At 36.3% G+C, this 18464-nt stretch overlaps 1 protein-coding gene across 1 annotated transcript; it reads left to right on the top strand.

Moving 5' to 3' along the window:
- Window positions 1-3429: 3429 nt before the first annotated feature.
- LOC127852352 (glutathione S-transferase P 1-like) lies at window positions 3430-17826 on the top strand. The gene is made up of 7 exons (XM_052386297.1): window positions 3430-3562; window positions 6534-6566; window positions 8703-8803; window positions 10496-10583; window positions 11509-11615; window positions 14200-14298; window positions 17335-17826. Coding segments are annotated over exons 1-7 (618 nt in total). The 5' UTR covers window positions 3430-3561; the 3' UTR covers window positions 17524-17826.
- The last annotated feature ends 638 nt before the right edge of the window (window positions 17827-18464 follow it).

Raw genomic sequence — 18464 nt, 5'->3', positions numbered from 1 at the left:
TCTTAAGTAAAACGCATTATTTCTTAATATTTACTTTCATGTGATGCAACTGTTATCAGGACATACACCTGGATGTCATAAGAATTAATTCATCATACCTACTACCATGTGATTAATTGATATTAAGGACATGGGGCATTAGTTAATAAGAAACTCCGTACCAACTACTAAAGGCATTTATATATCTAAAATACTCAACGTATTTATATATCCATAAGATATTTCGATATCAATAAAATATAGATATATATTTTTATCAATAAAAATACAATGCCGACAATTGCCTCTGTAGGCGGGGGAGAACAAGCCTATTGTAAGCTCAAGAGCCATATTAACAATAACATTAACAATAACAACAACAACTACTTCTACTAGTCCTACTACTTCTACTACTACAACAGCATTAACAACATCATCTGCTTCTTATGTTGCTGCTGCTACTACTACTACTACTACTACTACTACTACTACTACTACTACTATTACTACAACTACAACAACAACTACTAATACTACTACTACTACTACAATAACAACAACAAGAAGAACTACTACTACTACTACTACTACTACAACTACTACTACTACTACAACTACAACAACAACTACTACTACTATTTTCTACAACTACTACTAAAAATACTACTACTACTACTACTACTACTACTACTACTTCTACTACTACTACTTCTACTACTACTACTACTACTACTACTACTACTACTACTACTACTACTACTACGACTACTGCTACTACTACTACTACTATTACTACTACTACTACTACTACTACTACTACTACTACTACTTCTACTACTACTACTACTACTACTACTACTTCTACTACTTCTACTACTACTACTACTACTACTACTACTACTACTACTACTACTGCTGCTGCTACTACTACTACCACCACTATTACTACTACTTCTACTACTATTACTACTACTACTACTACTACTACTACAATTTCCACTACCACTAATGCTGTTACTACTACAACTGTATATACAATAATAAAAGCAGGATACCTCCGGATTGTTCCCTTTTTCTTAAAAGTCCTCAATTGTTTTTTTTATATATTTCTTTACAACAGCAAGACTTCATAAGCTTCACAATTTAAAGGGACTTGTTCGCAAATTTTCGTTGTTGTTATGATATTTGTGAGGAAACAGTAATACTGAACATTTACCATACTCTAAAATATCCATTATATGCATCTTTGGCCACTCCAAATTGATTTGTTGGTCTCCGTTTTTTTATAAAAAAAAGTTGAAGAGGCGAGCGAAAAAAAATAAAAGTATTTTTTTTGAAAACAGGAAAATTCTCAAGCGAGCGAAGAGCGAAGAATAAAAAAATAAGCACATTTCGATAGAAAAATATTGCATTAACAAAGGATACTTGTTTAAACAGCAATATTTTACATTCAATTCTCATACAAAGAAAAGAATCTATGTACACACAAGCAATAATATATCTATTAGGTCATCATCATCATCATTATAATCATTGTGCACCAACATCAGCATTACAACTAGAGTGTTAACATGGTTTTAATACAGTCATATTATGAAAACTGCCGCTACCCTGGCGGCCATGTTTTTCAACAAACCGTAACCATTTTCGAACTCAGTCAAGCTATCATTAGAACAAATCTTTGGCCAAGTTCCATGACGATGGGACTATAAATGTGAATTCTAGAGTGTTAACAAGGTTTCACTATAGCCATATAAACACAACTGGTAGCCATATTTTTCAACAGACTGGAACCATTTTAATACTTGTAAGTTTTGATTTATCATCTTGTAATGCAATTAGTAAAATGTTTATTCAAAGGCCATGCATTATAATCCATTGTCGCTACCTTATTTTAAAAGGGGCATATTGATGGCTAGTACGGTACTGTATTTTTATGAAATAAATTTATAAATTAAAAAGCACTTATTTGATGTTGCTGAAATACACGGACTCTGTTAAACATGTTCTGTCAACCATGCGTTTTCATACTTATAAAACTTTGTCCTTGTGACACTTTTAGAACAAGCCTTTAATGATTTTATGTTTATTTTAGTTCACTTAAAACTGTATTAACATATGAAAAAATTGCCTACATATAGGGAAATACCGTCTATAAACCCATTTAATGAAGAAAATGCATAAAAAAGCGTACACCATGTTTCACGATGCTGTTCGAAATACAACATGTTGAAATGGCATCGGCTGATAGTTGAATGTCCGAACGTGAACACACTAATTGAAATGAATCATTGAACGTGGCAGATGTGTTAATGTTCATTAGTGTGGGCTGAAGCAACTTTTCGCCGCAATCTGTAGCAATTGTCACCACAGCTAAACACGATGTCACGCAGGCAGCCATTGTTCTGGTCGTCTCGATCGATTTTTTGAGCGTCTTCAAATATCGATTAAAAAGGTTACGAAACACTATATTTGGCATTCGTATTCAGCGTCAAAAATCGTTTCTGCGAGATTTCTTTTTTTTTACAAATAAAAAAAACACATGCGCTATGGTTACAGAAGGAAACATAAAAGTGTGCGAGCGGTAAAAAAATAATTTATTTTTTTTCCATTTTGAACAAATAGGTGCGGCAAATCCGACGACCAACACATCAATTTGGAGTGGCCTTTTGACGATTTAAAAACCTGAAAATTATAAAGCATTGCAACGCAAAACGATTGAATAATTTGGAGAGGTCTGTTTTTGTCGTTATATTGTGTGATTCTACGACGAAGATTGCTTGTATAAAGTATAAACAACTTCTTTAATCTTTAATTGTATGAGCACGGATAGCCGAGTGGTCTAAGCGACAGACTTTTACTCCAGGTGTAAGTTATTCGAGCCCGGTTAAGGGGTTACTTTTTGTTCTCTGCTTAATTTTATTCTTTTTTTTCTTACAGGAGCCTCTTATAACCAATTTTTACATTTATCAATATACAGTATTTAATGACAAATTTCAATACATGCAAAAATCTGTGAAAGGTCCCTTTAAACGGACTTGTTTTAAGAGTTTTGCATTTTAGACACATGTCACTAAAATGTTAACAAACGAAACTATAATATTTTGAATATAATACTTTGACAAGAAACAAAAAGTCCCGTTCCCGTTATTCTTACCCGGACCGAAGGAATCAAACAGTGTCGCGCAGGCTTTAGAGCTCATGCGCGAATAATACACGCTATTTTAGTTACTTACTTTTTATCAAACTAAACAAAAGCCTTGCAAAACGCTTCATCGATTTCGAATTTTTATTAATAATTCGTGAACCAGTATTTGTAACATTTTTATTGGAGTTTTATTTCGCTTGTATAAACAAAATGTGTATAAAAGAAATATGACAATTATTGTGAATATCTTCATTTTACCAAACTATGAACGAGTCCCTTTAAATCGCCTATCAAGTTCAGTTTATCAATGAGCTACACAGAGCGCTCAGTCGATAATCAACTGCTTTTAACCGGTTTATATCTGCATGATAAAATAGTGGATATTGTGCTCACTTCTTGTACATTCTTTTCAGAAATCACGGGACTGCACAACAAGTAAGAGCTTATTTGTATGCTTTGTTGTATTTCGGAATATGTTAATGAATAAATATCAAGTGAACTTGAGTGTGCATTTATGACAATATCGACTGCTGTTAAGTTTTATGTGTAATGCATCGTTCGCCCATGCATTGAGGTAGAAACATGCACAGGTTTCTTTGTGTTACAATACATGCATATATTTAAAGCGACGTGTCTACGTTGTGGAAACATGGCAATTTTCCGACTAAAACTGAAATATAAATATGTGTAATATATACTATCTATTGTAACAAGCGAAATAACACTTTTGACTCAGAAAAATGTTTTAAATATTGGTTCGTTTATGAATATCCATCAATCAAAATCGGTAAAATAATAAAGCGAGTATTGCCTATAGGGCTTTTAAACGATCATGTGGAAAATGTGTGTGTATTAAAATGACTATTACGCGATTAAAATATATGACAAATATCGACAGCCTGTGTGGTCTCAAGTAAGCGCGTTAAACATATGGGCCGTGTTCTGTGAAAAAGGGTTTAATGCATGTGCTTAAAGTGTCGTCCCAGATTAGCCTGTGCAGTCATCACTGGCTAATCAGGCACAACAATGTCCACATAGCCTTGATTTGTGCTAAGAAGATACTTTCTTTAAACGAAAAATATCATAATAGAGTAAATTGTCATCCCTGACTAGCCTGTGCGGTATGCACAGGCTAATCTTGAACGATACTTTACGCATATTCATTAAACCCCTTTTTCCCAGAGCATGGTCCATATATATTTATTCTAAAGGTCATGGTTTCGAATCCGTGGCACACACACGTGTTAATTCATTTTTTAGCTCACCTGAGCACAACGTGCTCATGGTGAGCTTTTGTGATCGCCTTTTGTCCGTCGTCCGTCGTGCGTCGTCCGTCGTCAACATTTTGCCTTGTGAACACTCTAGAGGCCACATGTATTTCTGATCTTTATGAAACTTGGTCAGAACATTTGTCCTATTGATACCTCGACTGAGTTTGAAAATGGGTCATGCTGGGTCAAAAACTAGGTCACTAGGTCAAAAAAAAAGAAAAACCTTGTGAACACTGTAGAAGTCACATTTGATGCCAAATCTTCATGTAACTTTGTCAAAATGTTTGTCTAAATGATATGTTGGTTGAGTTAAAAAATGGTTCCGGTCCGTTGAAAAACATGGCCGCCACGGGGCGGGGCAGTATTCCTTATATGGCTTTAGAGAAACCTTGTGAACACTATAGAAGTCACAATTTTTGCCCAATCATCATGAAACGTGGTGGAAACATTGGTTTCATTGATATCTCGGACGAGTTTGAAAATGGTCCAGATCGTTGAAAAAACAAGGCCGCAAGGGGGCGGGGCAGTTTTCTCTATATGTATATCGTGAAAACATGTGAACACTCTAGAAGTCACATTTTTGGTCCAATCTTCATAAAATTTGGTCAGAACATGTGTTTTCTGGATATGACGGTTGAGTTCGAAAATGGTAACGTTTGCTTGAAAAACATGGCTGCCAAGGGGCGGGACATTTTTCCTTATATGGCTATATATGGCTATAGTAAAATCTTGTTAACACTCTAGAGGCCACATTTATTGTCTGATCTTCATGAAACTTGGTCAGAGGATTCATCCCAATAATATCTTGGACGAGTTTGAAAATGATGCCGGTTGGTTGAAAAACATGGCTGCCAGGGGGCGGGGCATTTTTCCTTATATGGCTAAAGTAAAACCTTGTTAACACTCTAGAGTCCACATTTATTTTCCGATCTTCATGAAACTTGCTCAGAAGATTTTTTCCAATGATATCTTGGATGAGTTCAAAAATGGTAACCTTTGCTTGAAAAACATGGCTGCCACGGGCATTTTTCCTTATATGGCTATATATGGTAATTGTAAAATCGTGTTAACACTCTAGAGGCCACATTTATTGTCCAATCTTCATGAAACTTGGTCAGAAGATTCATCCCAATAATATCTTGGAAGAGTTTAAAATGATGACGGTTGGTTGAAAAACATGGCCACCAGGGGGCGAGGCATTTTTCCTTATATGGCTATAGTAAAACCTTGTTAACACTCTAGAGGCCACATTTATTTTCCGATCTTCATGAAACTTGGTCAGAAGATTTATCCCAATGATATCTTGGATGAGTTTGAAAATGGTAACATTTGCTGGAAAAACATGGCTGTCAAGGGGCGGGGCATTTTAACTTATATGGCTATATATGGCTATAGTAAAATCTTGTTAAAACTCTAGAGGCCACATTTATTGTCCAATCTTCATGAAACTTGGTCAGAAGATTCATCCCAATAATATCTTAGAAGAGTTAAAAAATGATGCCTTTTGGTTGAAAAACATGGCCGCCAGAGGGCGGGGCATTTTTCCTTATATGGCTTTAGTAAAACCTTGTTAACACTCTAGAGGCCACATTTATTGTCCAATCTTCATGAAATTTGGTCAGAAGATTGATCTCAATGATATCTTGGATGAGTTCGAAAATAATTATGTTTGCTTGAAAAACATGGCTTCCAAGGTGCGGTCTTCATGAAACTTGGTCAGAAGATTTGTCCCAATAATATCTTGTTATCTCAGGTGAGCGACTTTGGGCCTTTCAGGCCCTCTTTTTTCTCGATTGTATCATTTTAAAACTATTCCAAATAGCATTTATTTGTTAGTAAGTGCACTTACAGAAATTGAAAAAATACTTAAATATGTACATAAAAATCCATTTGAAATGTACAGGACAAGTCCCTTTCAGATGCATAGGAACATCAGATGTAATATTTTGTAATTATACTTTCAATTATAGAGACACCAGTCCATGTACCGTACTGGTCCTACTTATGAAACAGACTCGAGAGCTTACCAATATGCCTTAGGCTTTCGATGCAATCGAGCTAAAATAAATAGGTTTAAACGAAACTAAAACAAAGTGTTTTACTAGTTTCAAATGTTTTATCCCGATTTGTTTCAGTGGCCGTTCAACTGTACTACTTCCCCATTCGAGGTAAGTAATTGGTGACGCTTCAAGTTCATGCCTTCTATTATATATAATATAAATCATGGCGCGTATCTTACAAACGCTTTCAGCTTCATATCTTACATCAAACTATCAAATCAAATTGGTTTAAACATTTTGATGTCATGTATTTTATTGCTTTGATCTTTTGAAGAATCCAGGAATGACCCTTATTTTGACCTTTTAACAAATATATTAATACGTTTAAATAGCCTCGCTCTTGGAAAACGAGGCTTAATGCAGTCAGCATTAAACCCCGTTTTCCCATAACGAGGCTCATATTTTATGAAGTTTTTACTTAAATAATTGACATAAGTTGAGGTTTCCACACAGTTTAGTTAATATCACCCATTGAAGTTTTTTTTGCAATCACATACTTTTTTACGATCAATATAATCGGATCTTTGTAAAGTTATCGACGGTCGGCATGGCATATTGCTGTGGCGAGCGATCTGCATGCAGGGTGATAAAATATTTAATCTAGAACATACGGTAATAATTCAGAACACAGCCCATGCTATCTATAGCGTGTGATATGGTTTTAATAAATTCATCACAAACTCCAGACGTATAAGGCATATCACTTAAAACCGCTTATCGTGTTGTGTTAGTATTTGGTAAAGTTTAGTGTGTGACCTGGAAGAAGAAAACAACCTAATGTATGGCTATAAATAAACTTTTAGGCTATTTGTGGCAGTGGCCTTGTAATAAATAATACACAAAGGATGGCATTTATCACATGTCGCAACTCGCTGCTATCTGAGATGGAAGGATCACGCGTGAATGTTCGTATTGTCAAGTCAGACATGTGCGTAGCTTGTGTAGTGTCGATATGATTAAAATAATATTTCGTAGGGTAATTTAAAGATAATGTTGTACGCGAAAAGCGATGTAAAAACGCTTACAGAAGATTTGTGAGGAATGAAGCGCACATATACTTGTTTATTTTTTCAAGAAGTAATACTTGTATATCTAAGTTGTTGTTGCATATTAGCCTCGCTCTGTGAAAGGGGCGTTTAATGCATGTGCGTAAAGTGTCGTCCCAGATTAGCATGTGCAGTCCTCACAGGCTTATCAGGGACGACTCTTTCCGCTTAAACTATGTTTTTGTTAAGAAGAAACTTTCTTTAACCGAAAAATATCATATAAGCGGAAGGTGTCGTCCCAGATTATCCTGTGTGAAGTGCACAAGCTAATCTAGGGCGACACTTTACACACATGTATTAAACCCCCTTTACACAGAGCACGACTCATATAAACCTCGGCCGGAGGTTAAGATGCGTATGGGTTAAGTCACTTGTCCGAAGCACGAGTGATTGGATACCACAAATCTAAACTCTCGGCCGTGGGTTATTTGAAAACAAACTATGACATAGGAGTATTTTTTTCGATAATAAAAGGCTTTATAATGTCAAGTAATCAGGCATGGCTTCCTCGCGTAAAGTCCCATACACAAAATGTAAAAAAAAAGAAAAACAAGCAAATTTATATATAAAGTAATTAAAATACTAATGAATTAGGGTTGTAACCAAAACAACAAAAACAACCGTTTTTGAAATTTCAAAGTGTATTATTTTATCAATGCACCGGTACAGCAAGGACGATAAGATTATACTAGATTATCGGCCTTTTACCGAGTATTTGTAAATCTACAGTTTCATGACACACAACTCACTGTGTGTTTAAACTGTATTCAACATTTTTAAGGTAAAGGAATTATTCTGGCAAGGGAAGATGTTGCATTTGTTTACATAGATTTTCGGCGTGTGACTTTCAATTATTTTCGCATTTTCCGTGGCTTTGGGTAAATGTGTCTGCTCAACTATTTTAATTAATTAAGCGCGAACTTGGAATGTAAAAGATCCGACGGCCCTATCGGGATCACAAAATAACAGCTCCTGCCAAGTAAATTCGTAGCGAGTTAAGTCGAGATGTAAAGCGGATAGTTATACAAAATTATCGCTTTCTTACTTATATGGCTGGAAAGTGAGCGGCATCTACAAATTAAAACAAGTAACACAATTTATGGTATACAACGGCGAAAAATGCCTGTTTCGGCACGGACGACGCCATCTTTTATCGTCACGTGATTACCCTCAATGAGCACATGTTTCTCACGGTCAGGTCGCGGCCAGGCTATCCGCTATATCTGCCTGGACAATGACATCGAGTTGGAGAATGTGAACATCGGAGCCGAGTGGGCGACCAAGTACAAACCTCTGATGGTGAGTACTAGCAACGATTTTATGTCCAATTGGAAAAAGTACCGGTACCAGCACAAATGGGAAAAATGTGTGCGAACAAACCTGAAATTGGTAAAATTCGCGTCGTGAAGTCTTCACAATGGGAAATAAGTGTATTTGATTTTTTGCTCCCAAATACTTTAAAATTGATAACTAAGTGTTGTAACGTTGTCAATAATATATTTAGGGAAACTAACTAAATGTGAAATGTGTTGTTCTTTCCCAATTGGGAAAATGACGTTTTCTGGTACTATATAAAAGAAGGAAAAAATCGTTGACTAGACCAAGTCCAGACAGCAGTGTTGTTTTTCATTCAAACTTGGCGCATGTAGGGGACCCATTCCCAATGGAAAAAAGCAATATTTTTCCATAATGGGACCTTAAAATTCCCAATTGAAGTTTTTTTTTAAATCGATCTCAGCATTTAGTTCATCTCCAATCCAGCTCTATAAGTTAAACCTTGATACATTTTTATGCCCCCCTTCGAAGAAGAGGGGGTATATCGTTTTGCACATGTCGGTCGGTCGGTCGGTCCGTCCACCAGATGGTTTCCGGATGATAACTCAAGAACGCTTAGGCCTAGGATCATGAAACTTCATAGGTACATTGATCATGACTCGCAGATGACCCCTATTGATTTTCAGGTCACTAGGTCAAAGGTCAAGGTCACAATGACTCGAAACAGTATAATGATTTCCGGATGATAACTCAAGAATGCTTACGCCTAGGATCATGAAACTTCATAGGTACATTGATCATGACTGGCAGACGACCCCTATTGATTTTCAGGTCATTAGGTCAAAGGTCAAGGTCACAGTGACAAAAAACGTATTCACACAATGGCTTTCACTACAACTGATAACCCATATGGGGGGCATGCATGTTTTACAAACAGCCCTTGTTTCAAATCACTTTTATTCTCAAATTTAAAGTATCTGTTAGCAAAAAGACAGCAAAACTTATTTCCAAATTTTAGCTAAAACGAGACGTTTTTCCCATTCCTAAGAGACATGGCCTCATTTCCAAAATAGTGAAAAAACACTGGACAGTATCGGCGATACCTGTGTTCAAGCTTACGTCAAACTATAATTTGGCAAACAGGGCTTAATGCATGTTTGTTCAGTCCGCACAGGCTAATCAGGTACGACATTTTCAGCTTTTATGGATTTTTTCGGTTAAAAGAGGACTTTCCTGAGCGCTAATGGTACAGGCGGAAAGTGTCTTCCCTGATTCGCCTGTACGGAATTGGCTTATTTAGATGACTGTACTTTTATTAAGGTATTGAAATTATTTTTCTAAATATTTATTAATTTCATTGTTCCCTCATATGCTGTTTCTAAATACGGGAAACATACACTCTTATTATGGCTAAGCATGTTGATTCTGTCAAATAATGATTTGTATGCGCGTATTTTTTCAGTGCACATGCGCGCCGCGGTCTGGGCAAATGAGCTTAATGCATGTGCACTCAGTGCCTAGACTCGATTTTCGTTTAAAAGAGATTTCCTTTAAACAAACAATTCCAAAACGGCCACGAAGTGAGATGGATATTTAAGCAGGGCCCTTTGTCCACCTGTCATTTTCATTTCCGCCCCTTGATCGTCTTTACCCTATAAATGGTTTTCATTATACTTTTAGTATTTTATTAACAGTTCAACTATCTGTGTATTTCAGCCGTTCGGTCAGGTTCCAGTGATTGAAGACGGCGGGGTGAAGGTCGCACAGTCCTGTGCCATTCTCAGATATCTGGGAAAGAAAGCAGGTGTGTTGATATCAAGAGGGAATAGGGAAGAATATGGGTTTAATGTTGCAAGGCAGAAATAAGGATCTGGAAGCTGATGCATTAGATATTTTGAGCGTTTATTAACCCATTTATGCCCAGTGGACTCTCCCATCCTTCTGAATGGGATCAATTTATTTCCAAAATTAGGGGTGTCCAGTATATTTATTTCTCTATTTAGAATATTTCATAAAGAAATTCATTTAAGCAAACAGCGCAGATCCAGATGAGACACCGCATTATGCGGCGTCTCATCAGGGTCTACGCTGTTTGCAATGTCTTTTTTTCAGGACGCTAGGCATAAATGGGTTAACCTAACGTTCAATTTATCTCAGTATCAATATGGCTTCTTGGCGGTTTTGTTTGTAAAAAACTTGTCTGTCTATCATTCCATCCGTCTGTCCGTTCTTCTGAATTTTGATTTGTCAATATTTAATTCACTTATTATTTGATTCTTATGAGTGAATTTCTTCGTCTCATTAACGGTTCGGCTCATTATTTATAACTCCAGGCTACATTAAAAATGAAATTTCAGAATAAGTATTTTACAGAGAATATGATTGAAGTGGACGTTTAACACATTAAATAACCAACCAAACAGAGACGGACACTAGTTCTGAACGTTACATATAAATACAAATTAATTTTAGACGTGACAACGGTTGCATGGTTATCTCACAAACTCGCCCGTCACTCAACCGTGAGTGTCAAATCGGCGCGCTTAAGCGTAAAGAATTTTCACAGATTAGGCTGTGCTAATCAGGGACGACACTCCCCTATGATGAAATTGCTATTATGGTATTTTTCGTCTGAAGAAAGTCCCTTTTTAGCCAAAGTGTATTTTAGGTGGAAAGTATCGTCATTAATTAGCCTGTGTGCGACACTTTTAACTTTTTATCTCCCTTAGGTCTGAAGGAGCCTAGTGACCCGCTGGTGGCGGCCAGGGTGGACATGATCAACGACCAGGGGGAGGACATCCGGGGCGCCTACGTCCGCATGATCTACGGCAACTATGTATGTTACACACCAGGGGTTTTTTTTACTAAGAAAGTGACGCCGATATTCGGCGTCTTCCCCTACCAGAATTTTTTCCCTCAAAATACAATTTCCCCACCAAAAATATCATTTTTCACTAAATTATAATATTTTCTCTCAAAGAAATGTTTATTTTTCCTTTGGGCATTCGACAATTATCCAATTTGCACCATGTACAACGATCTCGCTCTCTCTCTCTCTCTCCAGACGAACACAAAAAATCTGGGAATCCCAGTTATTCTAAATATAGCTCTTAAATTACGTCATGTAAACTGGGCAACTAATCGTAATAATCATGTGACTATTTTACTGGATACCGGTCTTGCGCGAGAAGGGTGTTTCGTCAATTTATTACCGGAAACCAGTTGAATTTTCATCCGGGCTATGTGCAAGCCAAGATATAAACGTGAAAACAGAAAAAAAATGTCTCACAATTGGCGTTCTTACACAAACAAAATAAAACATTCGGACTCGGAAGATACTGAACACATCGAGGCATTTTCTAAGAAAGAATCATCGAAAACCGTTATAACCCAGCAGGATTCTGAGGTAATCAACATCGAACATTGTGAAAGTGAAAGTAGACAATCGGCAGCTGCCGCTCCTTTCCCTTCCAATACTGTAGCAGATCAAGATCGTCAACCCATTCATCATGAAATTGAAATCACAAAATTGACATCGTCCCCCGGCCCCAGTACAGAAATATAGTTGAAAACATTTCCCATTATCAAGATCTACACCCATCTATTAAGAACTTTGACTTTAATACGTGTTAAATGTGTTTAAGAACAAAAAGGACAGAGACAAGCCTCTTTTAATGAGTTATAGACATTGAAATGAACAGTTTTTATTTTTTCCCCTAATATGTCTCTTTCGCACTCTTTTTTCCCCTGTCACCCAGCGTCCAGCGTCTTCCCCTTTCTCTAAAAAAAACCCCTGCACACCGTGAATAGGAATAGGATTCATGCTCTTGTAAAACAAGGTTTAATGCACGAGCCTAAAGGGTCGTCATAGATAAGCATTTGCAATCTGCACAGGCTAATCAGGGACGAGGCTTTCCGCATAGACTCGATTTTCGCTAAGAAGAGACTTCCTTGAAACAAAAAAACACACCATAAAAGCGGAAAGCGTCGTCCCTGATTATAACTAGCACAGGCTAGTCTGGGATGACACTTCACTCACATGCATGGGACCCTGTTTACCCAGAGCGAAGTTAGTATATACTTACACGCCGTGAATTGAGTTAAGTCCTGTAGTCATTTTGTTTTTAACCAGGTTTTCCGAAGGAAAAAACTGGTTATTAGATTGGCGAATGCGGGCGGGCTGGCTGGCTGGCTGGCGGGCTGGCGGGCGGGCGGAACAAGCTTGTCCGGGCCATAACTTTGTCGTTCATTGTGAGATTTTAAAATCATTTGGCACATTTGTTAACCATCATTAGACGGTGTGTCGCGCGAAAAAATTACGTCAATATCTCCAAGGTCAAGGTCACACTTTGAGTTCAAAGGTAAAAAATAGCAATAAATGAGCTTGTCTGGGCTATAACTATGTCATTCATTATGAGATTTTAAAATCATTTGGCACATTTGTTCACCATCATGGGACGGTGTGTAGCACGAAAGAATCACGTCAATATCTCCAATGTCAAGGTCGCCACGACTAAAAATAGATTTATTTTGAAACAAACTTACAAAGGGGGTTAATTTTGTTTGTTCATTTCAAAAGTTCAGTTTGAGTTGTCTCCCTTTATCAGTTTTTTTTTAGAATGAAAACCTGGTTTTGTGACAATTTTGTCCCTTGTCTAAAGTTATTCAGTTTCACATGCATAATTTTGTATTGGTACTTTTGTGTTCCGATACATCTGAAAAAAATTACTGTGCAAGTGTCTGGCCTATTGCAATCATATCTTTCTTGAGTTCAAAATTTAATGATAAATTAAAAATATCTTTCACTCTTGGGGATAACACAGAGTGTTTATTGATAGAAAAATGATACCTACCTTAACATTTTGTCTAGCCTTGTTTTCAGGGAACTTTTTTGCAACCCCTAACGCTAATGAATTTCAGATATGATTTTATTGTTTCAATCTTTAATTTTCTGTATCAAACTTTAGTTAAAAAATGAAACATTAAAAAAAAATGTGGTCCGTAAAGAAGCCTACAATGTAATTATTGATCATTGGTGAAGGGTTTCTATGTATTGACCTACATTTGAACCCCAAGTTGCCTTTTCTAGTCAACATATATTATCCTACATCTGAACCCCATGTTGTGGTTGCTAGAAGATACGTTTTGACCTACATGTGAACCCCACGTTGCCGTTGCTAGACAACATGTGTTGACCTACATTTGAACCCCATGTTGTTTTTTTGTGTTGCTAGACAATATGTATTGACAAACATTCGAACCCCACGTTGCTTTTGCTACTCAACATGTATTGATCAACATTTAAACCCCATGTTGCCTTTGCTAGACAACATGTATTGACATACATTGGAACCTTACATTTCCGTTGCTAGGAGACATTAAATATTGACCTCAATTTGAACCCATTTTGCCGTTGCTAGGAGACAGGCAAGGATGACTTGATCAAGGACGCGAAGGCCAAGACCCAGTTCATCGAGACGCTGATGTCCGGATGGGGGAGCGACTTCATCACCGACACGGTGAGTCTTCCAGGATGGTTGCTATCCGAAGCACCTATTCAAATACCCTTTCTTATAATTACGAATAAAGAATAGGCTTAGAACCAGGATAAATATATCTCGGCTAATATGTCATTTACAAAATGTTCTCTGTGAGGAAATTGGGAATAATGTGGATGGAGGTAATTAATGCCCAATTACACCTAAAATTAACGCAATTCTGGAATATTTTAGTGTAAAGAATGTTCTTTATTCTTAGACTTGAGTCAAAGAAATGTTTGATGAATACGGACATTGTTCTCCATAACTTTTTAAAAACCCATGTTGTCGTCCTTGGGTACAAACAGAGCTGATATGTTAGGAACCAATAGTACACTGAAGTTGCTTTAAATAATTTAGGTTAATGCGGTGAGTGATTTTGAAAGGAATTTTAATGTGTCAGCTAAGTTTGTTTTGTGGGTACCTCCAAAATCTAGTGCATTTCAAACACATCTTTTCTGAAGCTGTGCTCGCAAAAGATTGAGGTTATAATCGTTGTTAAATTATCCACAAAAACAGCAATGAAAAGCCTTGATTATGAGAGCTGTACAAGTGAAACAATCATGAGCCTTGCTGTGGAAAAACCGGGCTTAATGCAAAACTCACATTATAGTCTATTTATCATATCAATCCCTCCTATTTTTTTATTATAAATAATAATCAAATATCGCATTTTTGACGATTTTGTTTTTTATTTTACAAAAATGTATTCTCCAAATTTTGGAAAACCCCAAATCTGATCTAAAAATAGCGATATTATAAAGCTCAAGTTTATACTGTTTCGCTGTCGGATTACTAGGAAAATTCCGTGTGATTAAAGGGATAGTAACCCGCAACCGTTAAAGGGGTAGGTTCTGTTCTTGACCGGAAGTGTAAATAACGAGCCCCTCAAGATCATATGCTTTCATAAGTGTATTTATACTTATCCTGAAAATATATATTAACAATACTAAATCTCATGTAATGTATATCAGTCACATATCCAAATATATCAGAATATCATATATATCATATTTAGTACATTACATTACATAGCACACAAGAACAGTACAAGTTAAAACATCATCTTGTGTGTAGTGGCTCATTTCTGTTATCAGACACGTGTACACAACTGTACTTTAGACACATGTACCTTAGAACATACATAAACCTACATATATACAGATTACACAAATATATATGTACATCTCAACACAGAGCTTTAGCTTACTCAGTTGTGGACTGGAATGATACACTCATACTCTAAACACCAGCTCACCAACACTCTGTCAAAACCCTCAATCTCTCAGTGCAAGTAGTCTGCAAATAAGTAATTTGTTTCAGAGTGCACAGAAAGAATGAAATAGAGATTATGTAATTAACCTGTCATTTAAGAACATAAACATTACTGAAAGCACTCATCGTTACAACAATGGAAAAGCCAAACATTAAAAGGTAAAATGACCCAAAACACTTTATAAGGCCAACTGAACTTATGGAGAATCATAAGTAACTTATACTAACCTAAATCTGATAATCCATCCATTTAAAATCACAAATCTAAGTTTAAAATGTCAACACAATCATCTATGAATGTTGACATAGAGAGTCTTCTTTTCAACTCTCCTAAGACCAATGAAAAGCCTCTATTTTGGTGGGAAAAAGAAGTGACCTGGGGTCAAGTTATACACCTGGTTAGACACAGTAATCACAAGTATGGTCCAAGAGAAACAACTCAATCAAAGTATTTAAACTCCAAAATCAAGCCTGCCTCATACTTCCCCTGTCTGTGAAATGATGTCCCATCATTCGTCTGTCAGTACTCATGCAGTACATAATAAATAATAGTCAAATTATTTATAATAATACACCCATAATAGTACAGGCTAAATTTAAATGAACCTTCATTTTTTTTCAAAAATCAGAAATAAGCTCTCAACTTAAGACCTTATTCAAAAATACATCAAACATGTGAAAAATCTTACATGTATTCTGGCTATCGTTGTTATACTATTGTTTTTCATCTGGTAATAGGATACGTGTCATCCCGTATTCCGCACAGAATAATCTGGAACGACACTTGCCTTGACGGGATAAATGTTCATAAGACACTTAATTTAAACGAACGATTCCATAAAAGGGGAAAGTGTCGCCGCCGATTAGGCTGTTCAGACTGCACAGGCTTATCTGGGACGGCACTTTACGCACATGCATTAAGTCCCGTTTTCCCAGAACAAGTCTCAATTATATGTGTTTGCTTCCACGTGCTTATTAATGAGATCATCTTAGAAATTAAATAATATTCGCATGTTGTTGTTTTTAAGCCAGTAAAGAACGGTCTTTCCATCACATGTGCGTGTATAAGGCCAACCAATCGCGTTTTCAACCTCGTGGAGTTAGTCATTCACATCCGAACTTCAAAACGTTGTAAAAGAGCAGATAAACAACGAGTAACCAAGCCTTTTTAATGATCTCTGGAAATAAATCTCAAAGATTGTCAAGTGATACAAAATTTGAGACATTCCAAACAGCTCAGTGAGGTTAAGCGATGAAGGATTGATCCCAAATCCTCTAGCTCTTACCCAACCAGTATTTAGTCAATAATAATAATTAAACTTTACCGAGGAAGGGTATTAAAGTTATGTGTCAGCGAAAATAAAAAGTAAATGATGTTCTGATATAAAATCAATCCGTTTGCAGTTGTGTGTGGTTCTCACAAAGAAGGGACAAGCAGTGTGTATGCGTTCATTGAACTTTTTCGAGCTATTTTTGGAAAATGAGCCTTGTCATAAATCGATAATATGTCACTTATAAATAAGATTATTGTTTTTACAAAATAGACCAAATTGGGATTTTTTATCAACAAATATTGACACATCAGGATAAAATCATAAAATCATTTAATTAAAGTTATATAATTACTTTGTTATATGTTTATGAAATAAAATTGACATATAATAATCATGAGAAACTTTTTTTCGAAAAAAAGAAAATATGAAAAAAACCTGGTTCCGTTCAAGGCTATTTATGTTTTTCCAGATTTCTTTTGCGGACTACAATCTGTTTGATCTTCTCGACATCCTGTGCGTGCTATCCCCGGGGTTCCTCGACGAGTTCCCCACCCTGCAGGCCTACTTCGACCGCATCGCCGCCCGCCCCAACATAAAGAAACACCGTCACTCCGACGAATTCAAGGCATGGCCTGTAAACGGAAACGGCAAGCAGTAACAACTTACGGTGTAGCGGCCAGCCGTCTTCAGCGGTGGCGATGGTGATCTAAGATCACAATCCGTCAAATTTGACTCTAAATTCTCAGTGGAGCAAAGAGAGTGTTGTTTATTGGAAGGCATAATGAGAATTATACATTTACATACATGTGTGTTATGAATTTTTTTCGTTTTAATCGGGGAACAGTCTTTTTTATTTAGCTTTGTTTTGTTTACAATGGAAGTGTTATTGCATTGAAAATAATCAACACGTTTGTATAATCTTAGCATGTTTCAACTTATGAAATAAAGAAGTCGAAACTTCCACAGTTTTAATGTTTTTCTCATTCTATAAAATAAATGCCTTACGAGTTGAAAACAGACGCTATTAAGGCCATAATACACCGTAAATAATTCAATCCATTTTTTAATGAATGATATCAGTTCTAATGAAAGTTATTTTTATGACATTTATATCACTGTAATATTTACTATTTGGTAAGAAATGCATAAAAATGTTCGAACGAGCATTATGCAACAGTACACTAATGATCGCACGATTGGTCATTGTAGGCTCGGGTACTACTAAAATGTACCTCGGGTACTGAAAAAATACTAACACGTACCCGGCCAATTTATACCAGACCAGAGTTTTGTTCCAGCCCAAAATCCGATGTCGTAAAACGCGTTACGAAATACTAAACACAATCCTCTTTGAAAAAAACAACTTCCTCAACATGCTTTTTTGAGGAGTTTCGATAATATAGAGGTTATCTGATATAATATTGACATAAATATGAACATAATTATTAAAAAAAAACAACAACCTACAACGACCAATTTAGCGTAAAAATTTCCGGATACGTTTCCGTATATTTCCTGTACCCGGCCTACATTTAAGTATACTTAAGACAGGCTGTCAAGCGGTCATACTTTTTCCTACTTTTTCCTACTTTTTCCTAC

The sequence above is a fragment of the Dreissena polymorpha genome, chromosome 12 (genome assembly GCF_020536995.1).
Source record: "Dreissena polymorpha isolate Duluth1 chromosome 12, UMN_Dpol_1.0, whole genome shotgun sequence".
Taxonomy (NCBI): domain Eukaryota; kingdom Metazoa; phylum Mollusca; class Bivalvia; order Myida; family Dreissenidae; genus Dreissena; species Dreissena polymorpha.
The sequence above is the reverse complement of the archived record's forward strand: the minus strand, read 5'-3'. Positions and strand labels throughout refer to the sequence as shown.